The sequence below is a fragment of the Petaurus breviceps genome, unplaced genomic scaffold (assembly GCF_028583685.1).
Source record: "Petaurus breviceps papuanus isolate PSGF00001 unplaced genomic scaffold, PetGlider_PUasm1.0 173, whole genome shotgun sequence".
Taxonomy (NCBI): domain Eukaryota; kingdom Metazoa; phylum Chordata; class Mammalia; order Diprotodontia; family Petauridae; genus Petaurus; species Petaurus breviceps.
This window is the reverse complement of record NW_027185759.1, coordinates 31,793,006-31,803,879: the sequence shown is the minus strand read 5'-3', so window position 1 is coordinate 31,803,879 and position 10,874 is coordinate 31,793,006. Positions and strand designations below refer to the sequence as shown.

The 10,874-nt window shown below is 41.6% G+C and overlaps 1 protein-coding gene across 5 annotated transcripts in view; it reads left to right on the top strand.

Moving 5' to 3' along the window:
• Window positions 1-10,874, top strand: part of TNIK (TRAF2 and NCK interacting kinase) — a 433,646-nt gene that overhangs the window by 384,556 nt on the left and 38,216 nt on the right. For all 5 annotated transcript variants that reach the window (XM_069083584.1, XM_069083583.1, XM_069083581.1 and 2 more), the window contains 2 exons: window positions 591-717; window positions 7,930-8,094. In XM_069083584.1, the coding sequence (XP_068939685.1) occupies window positions 591-717; window positions 7,930-8,094 (292 nt within the window). The remainder of the gene's footprint in view (window positions 1-590; window positions 718-7,929; window positions 8,095-10,874) is intronic.

The window sequence follows — 10,874 nt, the reverse complement described above, 5'->3', positions numbered from 1 at the left end:
ATTAGTCACCATTTTAAAGTACCTACTATGTGAAGGGCACATATGCTTTGGCCAAATAGTCACCATTTTTAAAGTACCTACTGTGTGAAGGGCACTGTGTTTTGTTCTCCGAAGCACACAAAGGAAACAGGTGCAGTCTCTGGCTCAACTTTCCACATCATCTCCCCCATAAGCATATTAGTTCCTGGAGGGAAGAGACTGGTTTTTCCCATTTTTTGTATCCCCAATACTTAACATGGTGCCTGGAACGTCGTGTGTAGTAAATGCCTGTTGACTGTTGACTGATGGACTTTTCTCGAGAAGACCTTATGCTCTCTCTCCACACTGTATTGTAAAGCTGGCATTAGAATTAAGTCTCACAAAAGCCAACCACAGCTGTGCTTAACTAGCTATAGCTAAGAGGGCTGGTTGAAAAAAGTCTTACTGGCATCCCATTTAACAGAAACTCCACTTAATTGGGTTTTCTGCCATCCTCATTACCATAAGAGTCAACTCTAGGTAGAAAATTGCCTTGGACTGGAAGAAGTTATTTACTGCATGCGGGTTTGAGGAAAATTTAATCATAAATATTGTTCCCTCCCCTCTGGCAGACCCACAGGAGCTCCAGCAAGTAATGAACAGTACAATATGGCAATGGTGGGAACCCATGGCCTGGAGACCTCTCACGCAGACACATTTAGCAGCATTTCAAGAGAAGGAACCTTAATGATAAGAGAGGTGAGTTGGGATGAGAAATGTGTATGCAAAGTGCATGTGGTTTTATCTCGGAGTTGTCACAGACTGTGCATCCTCTGTGGAAGCACAAAAGGGAGAGAGAAAAGGCTGCTCAGAAATGGATGAGTGATTTTAATTGTCCACCTCCCTCTTTCCCATATCCCTCTCCTCTTTGACAGCATGATTTAATTACCATACACTCCATTCTTCTGCAGGAGATATACATATGTGAATACAGAATTTAAGCCTAGGGATATGAAGCAGGCATTCACAGCAATGAAACAACTCCCTAAAAAGGGACAGCTGGGCCTTTCTTGACCCCATTCCATCTTATTTCAAAGTCTTTCTTATCTATTTACTGAAGACAGCCAGTAGTTTGAAGGAAGAGTTATCCAGTTAGTTGAACAGGAAAATTGTACCCTTTCAGTGGCTTTTGCTGTAAAGACCAACTGCAGAGAACTATTGAAGGTGTCTGATGGAACTGACCTTAGCGCAAATGTTTTGTTGGGTTTTTCAGACTCTAATCACATCATTTCTTTCAGTAGGCTACATACTTGCCCTCACCTCCTCAGCTAAAAAAAAAAAAAAAGACAAGCACAATTTTCCCATTATCCAAACTAGACATTTCCTTAGACTATGAAAGAACAAATGGAGTCCTTCCTTGCCAACCCCCAAACTCACCCCACCAGTGGTCAGTCCACCCTGCCTCAGTGACCACCACCAGGCATCCCAAGTATTCCAGGCAGAGGGCAAAACTTCAGGTATGTAAAATTCTGTGTGCAGAGGATTAATTCCAATTTTTCATTTTTTAACTAGTAGTTTAAGAAAGAGGGATATTTCTCATGCTGTCTACATTCCCTTCCCACTTCACCAGTATTCAAAGAAGCAATAACAATCAGTCAACGGCACTTAGTAAACACTTGGTCTGGGTCAGGAGCTCTGCTCGGCATTGGAGATAGAGACAAAAATGGAACAATTACTGCCTTCAAAGAACTAACATTCTACTGAAGGGGGAAGTAATGGATTCACATAAGTATATATAAAATATGTTAAAAGAAATGCAAAATAATTGGGGGAGGGGAAGGAAGTGGGACTGTCAGCAAAGGGCATCAGGATGGGCCTCATGTAAAAAACCCAGGATTCTAAAAGATGGAAATAAAGGAGAGAATGCATTTCAGAGATGAGAGAAAATGCACAGACTGCCTTTGGAGTCAGGAAAACTTGGGTTCAAGTCCTGACAGACATGTATTGGCTATTTGACCCTGGGCAGCTAATGATGGCTAAGAGTATCTGGAAAGAGCCAGACAAGATCTCTGTGGAAGACAGATGTATGGTTGTAGGGAGGCTAATTCAAGGGTGGTTTTCTCTAAAGCTCTGCATTGTCCGCTGATGTATTTTCCTATGGAAAGAGTTTCATTCAATAGAATATACTTTAAATGGCCAGTGGTCTTTTAGCATCATGCCTACAGCAGGCAGGCACTATTTATTAAATTGAATTGAATCCAATATCAGCTTAAACTGAAGAGCTAGCATTGCTAATGTCTCAAACCCAATGGCAGCTTCATTGAGGACAATCTCTTTAAAGGCTCCCCTAACATTTTGGGCATGCCTATGCTGGTGTCATAGACCATGACAGTGAGTATCTATCACTTGAATCCAAAATCTTACGTATTTCCAAAGCCCACGTCTTTAATAATAAATACCAGAGTAAATAACTATTGAATCGCCATAGTTCCTTACCACAGATTCAGATGGAAGATGGGTCAAATAATGTCATTATCCGTTTCATCAACAAGCATTTATTAAGTATTTACTGTATGCCAAGCACTGTGTTAAGTACCAGGTTACGAAGAAAGGCAAAAACACATTGTCTGCCCTCAAGGAGCTCATTCTAGTGAGGGAGACAACATGCAAACAACTGTGAACGACTCTGAAGATACATAATACAGAGGGCAAACGGGAGAGGAGAAAGGTCTCTTTCAGGAAGTGGGGTTTGAACTTGAAGGAAACGCGTCAGAGGGGCTGAGGCAGAGGATTCCAGCCATGAGGAGATACACAAAATAGCACTTGATGCAACAGAATTAGACTATAAGATGCTATTTATTTTATTCCTTGACCACAACAAAATGCTAGATGGCATCTGGGCAGACATTCCTTTGATATGATATCTTTGGCAAGGCTTGTTCTGGGTAATTCTTCATTAGTAAAATGCTATCGTGTCCTCAGCCCAGGGTGTCTTTGAGTTACCCACAATTTAAATTCTCCAAATTGTATTCTTCCATATTTCACTCTCTTGAGGCAGCTGAGTGGCTTGGAAAACAGAGCATTGGATCTGAAATCAGAAAGACCTGAGTTCAAATGCTACCTTAGACCCTTACCAGCTCTGTAACCATAGGGAAGTCATTTAACCTCTATCTGTCTTAGTTTTGACATTTATAAAACAGAAATAATAATAGCACCTACCTCCCAGAGCTATTGTAAAGGGCAAATAAGAAAATACGTGTAAAGCATTTCAAACTTTAACACACTACATAAATGCCAGCTATCATCATCATCATCATCATCATCATCATCATTCCCAGGAAAATGTTGGTATTAAAAAAGATTGCCCTTTGTGTCAGAGAGGAGCTGTAGGTCATTAAAAGTTTTCTTCAATTGCCCAAGTACAATCCAGCCTGCCCTCCTTCTCCTTCTGAATTTTGAACTCCAAATCTATTGTCCTTCTACAGAGCCTTTCCAAGATATGTGGACAGGTGGTACAGCCCCATGAACTATTCATCCAACTCTCTTGATAATCAACCAAAACCAGTCACGTGTTTTTTTTCCTCTTGGTGTGTAGGTACAAACAATAAATAAAAGACTAGCTAACAGAATACATCAATATATTTAATTATTCATAGTGAAAATAGGATTTATACTGGGTAGCCAAGGCTGGCTCAATATTATTTAAAAACTAATATGATCATATCAAAAGGTAGAGATGCTTTTGATGAAATCCAGAATTCATTTGTGATTTTAAATAAAAATTCTAAAAAAGAACAGGAACAGAAGCATTTTTCCTCAACAAAATCCAAAGGAGCCAGTAATATATGCAATAGAAAATAAAATGTTCACCACTTCCATTTGACAGCACTGGAAATGCCAGCAATCACGTTTTAAGACAGGAAAGAGATTGTGAGGATAAACGCTGGAAATGAAGAAGTCAAAGCATCACTCTTGACAGATGACATGATAATATACCTAGAAAATCTAAACATCTAAACAGAAAAACTGCGCCATTAAATGAGTACAGAAAAGTCACAGGATACAAGAGTTTATACATTTTTGAGTGGTGATGAAACCAAGATGATATCACTTTGGTTTTAAAGAAAACAGTTTACAACAAAAGACATTAAATAGTTTGGCATTAATTAACTTTCACACACGTCTATATGTATATATAGAGAAAGAGATTATATATGTATAACTTCTATGAAAAAACCTGACACAAAGAAAGATCTAATATTTGGAAGGAAATTCAATGTTTATGGATGGGTTAAATCAACAAAGGAAAATAATGATACTCTCTAAATTAATTAATTTATGCAAAGTCTTTCAATGGAGGATCCTTATATAACTGATGTTTTTATTTTTGCTTTTTTTGGAGGGGGGGGCAGGGCAATTGGTCACACAGCTAGTAAGTGTTAAGTGTCTGAGGCCGCATTTGAACTCGGATCCTCCTGACTCCGGGGCCGGTTCTCTATTCACTAGAATTCTCTATTCACTAGCCGCCCCTATAACTGATTTTTTAAAAGAAACTTACACAGATGAATGGGCGAGTATGAGAGACATTGTGAAGAAGAAAAGGCTAATGAAGGTACACTTTTGTTCATAATTCATCCTAACATAGAGGTGGCCCAGGAGAGAGAGCATTGGATCTGACATCAAGAAGACCTGAGTTCCGATCTCCCCTCAGTCACTTCTTAGCTAGGTGACCCTGGGCAAGTCGCTTAACCTCTGTTTGCTTCAGTTTCCTCAGCTGTCAAATGAGAATGATGATAATAACAGCACCCTCCCAGGGTTGTTGTGAGGGTTAAATGAGATCATTGTGAAGCATTTAGCACAGCCTGGTTTGTAGTTAGCACTATATAAATGTTAGTCGTCATTACTGTCACTGTCATCACTGTCATCACTAACCTAACCTCACAGCAGCTACAGCTGGCCCTGGGGTACCAAGCTTACAGCGTTAGCTGGTAGTCTTCCTCTCCCCCATATGTCCTGCCATCATATTCAGATATCCTCATAGTGTTACGCCTCTTAATAGCCTGCCCTCTCAGTTACTCTTCAACTTGCCCTCCAACTCTGATGATCCCCATGTCCAGTCTACTCCAGTCATTGGCTCTGGTGAGACTCTCTGATCTCATCATTCAATTTGACTCAACAAATATATGTGAAGCTCCAGTGTGTGCCAGGCACTATGATAGTTACCCAATATCTGTAGATTAAAACATGAGAAGTAAACCTTGCTCTCCTTTTTTTTCTACTGGAGTCAGAGTCAGAGGAACTGGATTCGAATCCTGACTGCTACATATTGTCTGTGTGACCTTAAGTAAAGTATTTCCTTTCTCTGAGCCTTTCTGTAAAATAAGGAGGCAAAACTAGATAATTGCAGGGGCACAAGAGCTCCTTCCAACTCAATAGACCAGGAAAGGCTTCAGAAGAGGAGAGAAATCCTGAACTGAGCCTTGGAAGAAGCTAAAAGTTCCAAAAAGCAGAGGGGAAGAGGTATTTCAGGCAGGGGGAAATGGAATGCCAACTTCCAGGGACAGCAGGTGGCCTCTTACTGGCACATGGAAGGTGCAAAGGGGAAAGGCTGTGATAGAAATTTGGCCAGGTAAGGCAGAGCCAGATGGCAAAGGGCTCTAAATACCACACTAAGCAAGGTGTTTGTATTTTGGCCTGGAGGCAACAAGAAACACTGAAAATGTTGGAGCATTGCCAGACCTGTGCTTTAGGGAGATGATTTTGGTCACTATTTGGAAGAAGGATGGAGGAGGGAGATATGGGGAGACCAACTGGGAAGCTGTCTCACTAGTACATGTGAGAGGTGGTGAAGCCGATGAAGCCCTGTGACTGTGTGAGTAGAGGAAGAGGAGAGACATGAGAGATGTTGAAGAGATATAGAAGGTAACACCTACAAATGACACGGCAGGTAATTCATAGGGTGATGAAGGGGCAGGTAGGAGGAGGAGAAACGACAAAATTTGAGGGGCAATGAGATGTAGTAAAGTGCCAAATTTGGAGTTGGAGAGATCTGGATTCAAATCCTGCCTCTGCTATTTAGCAGCTGTGTTGTTGCTCGCCCTTCATTCTCGAATAGGACTGATGACATCACGAGGGTGATGTCTGACTTGTGCATGTGTTGGATTTCAGTGAGGCAGAGCTGTGCAAAGTTGTCAGTCTCACTCTCTCTTCCATTGGCAAGAATCCATTGGCAAGACAAAGGTCAACATGACTAGTGATAGCTTTGTGACCCTGGGCAAGTCATATAACCTTAGAAGAAGCTAGGATGCAGAGAGGAAGAGGGAGAGAGTTCAAGGCATGAGAGATAGCCAGAAGAATTCCAGGAGTTGGGAAATGGCATGTCATATGAGAGGATCAGCAAGGAAGCCAATGTCATTGGGTCACAGTATGCAGAAGCGAGTAAGGTGCAAGAGAACTGGGAAGGTAGAAGGGGTGCAGGTTGTGATGGGCGTTAAAATCCACACAGAGGATTTAATATTGGATCCTGGAGATCATAGGCAGCCATTGGAATTGATTAAATAAGGAGCTAATGTTATCAGACCAGAATTTAGGAAGATCCATTTGACAGCTAAGTGGAGGATAGATTGGAGTAGGAGGAGACTTGAGACAAAGGGGCCACCCGCTGAGCTACTGTGATATCCAGACAATGAGGGCCTATGAGAGGCTGGTGGCAATGTCAGATGAAAGAAAGATATGTATATAATATGTAGGTAGAAATGACAGGACATGGTTTGAAAGGTGGAAGAATTGTTGTAGGTCATTCATCGTTCATCCTTGATTAGGACCAATGGCATCACAAGACTGAGAAGTGAAGAGTGGAGGATGACAATTAGGTTGTGAGTCTGGGTGACAGGATGATGGTGCTTCCCTCAACAGTCTTAGAGGAGTCAGGAAGAAGGAAGAGTTGGTGGGGGTGGGGGGAGAAACGATGAGTTCATTTGTATAATACGGAGACCCTTGTCCCATTCCTTTGCTTAATGTCCAGTTTATTTCCTAAAATGTAGTGCCTGCAACTTAACAGAATCCTTCAAACCAATCAATCAACAAGCATTTGCTAAACACCTACTCACTTCTTGGTCTTATACTAGGTGTTCGGGTTGCAAGAGCAATGAAACAATACATATCTTCAGCAGCTTTCTATATCTTGAGAGTCTTAGCATTTTTAGGGTACCAAGTAAGTGACTTGCCCATGGTCACACAGTTAGTATGCATCAAAGGCAAGATTTGAACTCCAACTCTGATACTAGTCCTCAATAAATTATGGCTCCCTGCCTTTGCAATCTTAAGTATTTATTTTATGCCTTTAAAAACATTATCCTGAGAAGGAATCCATAAGCTTCAGTAGACTGCCAAAGGGGCCAGGTGGAGAATGGTGGAGAACTCCTGGTTTCGAGGGAGAGAAGATACCCAATACATACATGGAAAGATGATAAAATGAACTAGGATTGAGCTTCTGACACTTAATTGGAAGGTGACACTTTCAATTCTGAATAGTTAACCATTAATGAAAATTGGGCGTATACCTTGTGAAAAAATACATAGAGAAATGCTACTCTTTGGTGCTGTTTTTATTTCATCAAAGTACTCCAAATGATGCATATAAAATTGTCAATTCTAAGAAAGCCATGGACCATTTTTAATGTTTCCCAGAAACAAATGATTCTGTTTCATAGATTCTGGCATCAAGAGCTAGTCATTAGCTAGGCTTACACTTTGTCCAGTGACTTTGATGGGACGTGAGCAGCAGTGGGGGGAGAATCAGAGCTGACACTCAATTTCTTCCAAAGGAGTATGCCTTTTTTCTTGGTGTTTGCTGTGCCTGACTTGACTCTTTAAATCCACATGGTGGAGACAATGAAGAAGGGCTCCATGGTGTTGGCTTTGACTCTGGAGTAATTTCATTTTCCCTTTTTCTCTTCTGTTCCTCCACAGTCATCTGGAGAGAAAAAACGTTCCGGGCACACTGACAGCAATGGTTTTGCTGGTCACATCAACCTCCCTGATCTCGTGCAGCAAAGTCATTCTCCTGCGGGGACGCCTACCGAGGCCCTTGGGCGCGTCTCAACCCATCAGCAAGACATGGATTCTGTGACTGAAGTAGGTTCTGGAGCATCTAGAGTTGACCATTTGCCTCTTCTCGTGAGTGCACTAACAACCTCTTAATCTCTGCTGGAGGTGAAGCTATCCACACTCTCTGGAATTATTTCCAGTTTCTTTTCTTATGGTTTCTACTTGTAGAAGACAGAATAACTAGTGTCTAATAGTTAAGGTTTGCAAAGCAATTAACATCTAATATCTCATTTGATCTTCACAGCACCCTGGGAGGTAGGTGTTACTATTATCCCCATGTTAAAGAGAAAGAAACTGAGGCTGAAAGAGATTAAGCATCATACCCAGGACTATTTAACTAGTAATTGTCTGAGGCAGAATTTGAACTCAGGTCCTCCTGATTCCAAGTCCCCCCACTCTATATTCTGCACCGTCTAGCTACTTCTAAGCTTCTAGAAAGTTGCTGATCTGCACTGGGGGAGGGAGTCTTCACACTGGAAAGTCTTGATAAGGATAAAAGCATAAGTCTGCTATAGTTTGCCAATCTCTGCTCTAAATCATAGTCTTAGAGCTAGAAAGACCCTTTGAAATCATAGATTCTTTCCCTCATGATTCTGTAGGTGAGGAAACCAAAACCCAGAAAGGTCCCCCAGGTCTTCGGTGACAGCCACGTCATAAAACCCAGGCTTTAAGATTCCTGGTCTGTCCAATGCCGACCTGTGATGGTTAATATCACTACAGTTTAAAGGTATTAGGACCAAGGACTGAACTGCATATTTAGATGGCATCCATAAAATGCATTGATAACATGTTTGGGAAGAGAATCACAATCACCAAGTGTTCGTGTCCTCAGCAAGATCATTATCCAAACTCCAAGTTGTGGGTGAAAGAAGGGAATTTAATATCATCTTTCCAGTACATAAACCTTCCAAGGAAAAAGACAGAATAATGTCTCTCATTATGCAATGCTCATGGACCAAGCATTCTGGCTGTCCAATGGGACTGCTAAATAGGTTTATTGCACTACGTTGATTTTTATATGTAGACCTAAGAATCATGCAAAAAGCCACAAAGTGTTTCTCTCTTGTTTTTGACCTTGTCTATCAACACTCTCATAAAACATGTCTCTTAATACACACTTTGGAATTTAGGGTTAGGAAGCAGATGAGACCAGTTCTCCTCTTAGGGTCAGGGATGAGGGAGGAGAATCTTGATGCCAGAAGAACAGATGTTGAGTACACATTAAGGACTATCTAGCTTCTGCACGCTGTTCAAATCTGGCTTCAGATACTTATTAGGTGTGTGACCCTGGGCAAGTCATTTCAACTTTGTTTGCTTAGGAGACAGCTAGATAGCTCAGTGGATAGAGTGGACTTGGAGTCAGGGAGATCTGAGTCAAATGCAGCCTCAGACAAGTACTAACTGTGTTAAGGCAAGTCACTTAACCTCTTTAATCCACTGGAGAAGGAAATGGCAAACCACTCCAGTATCTTTGCCAAGAAAAATATCATGGATAATATGGTTCATGGAGTCATGAAGAGTCAAACATTGCTGTTGCTTATCATTCCCTGTTTTCTAAATATTTGCCTAATCCCTGCCCTCTGCTCCAAAAATGGAAAGTCTACTCTTTGCCCTGCTTCTCACAAGAGTTAGGAAGAGTAGCTAGGTGATGCCTCATATAGAGTGCTGGACTTGAACTCAGCTCCTACCTCAGATATTTACTAGCTGGATGATCCTGGGCAAATCAATAACTCCTCCAGCCTCAGTTTCCTTTTATGTCAAATGAGGATTTTGGTGTCCAAGTTCCCTTCCAACTTTGTCAATAATCTTCTGATCTATTGAAATACAGTTAAATTCCCTACTTCCACTACTAGGAATTTACATTTCTCAACAATTATCTTCCTTTTAACATTTCCTCTTTCTTATGCTGCTGATGTACTGAGTCCCTTCGAATTGGGAGTGTTTAGCTTGGAGAAAAGAAAATTTAAGGGGGCTGTCATAGTTCTTTTCAGTCATTCAAAAGTCTACCACCTAGAGGAAGAATCAGATTTGTTCAACACAAGCCCCAGAAAACATGACAAGGAACATTGGTAAGAATTTTCAAAGAGGCAGATTTAGTCTCAGAGTTAGGGAAAAGTTGGTAATTGTCACAATCTCACAAGGAGGATGGAGGTAGCGAGCTCACCTGGAGGGTGATTCTGGCCATTAGATCCCTTGGACTAGAGGAGATTCTGATGCAGATGTAGGTTGACCTGGAACTAGGTGGTCATTCCATTCCAGAGATTCTCTGATTCTCAGTTTGTCCTATGCCTCCCACAATTAGAACCCATTTCTTAGAAGACTGGTGGAGCAACTCCATTGTTTGTGACACAATTAGGACCACAGGACACAGGCTCCCATATAAATCACACCTTCATTAGAGATGGGGCCTCTGTACAAGGAACCAATTGTGCTTTAGGACAAGACTCACTAACACCAGGTGCCAGGACTCCGGCCCAACAATTTCATCATGATGCCACGAGTTCTTGGTGCAGTTCTCTGTAGACTGCTGGAATGCATTTTAATTCTTCCAAATGGTCAAATGTTACTATCACCATCAACTAAGAAGAAAAAAAACAAAGCACATGCTGGTACTGCTGAGAGCAGGGAGCAGCAAGCTCTCACCTAAGGGTTCCTTGGGCTATTCAGCTTTCACTGTACCCCCTCCAGCTTGGATCCCCCTCTCCTCACACAAGCAGGGTACAAGGGAAGGAAGGGAGGGAGGGAGGGAGGGAGGCAGAGAGGAAGGAAGGAAGGAAGGAAGGAAGGAAGGAAGGAAGGAAGGAAGG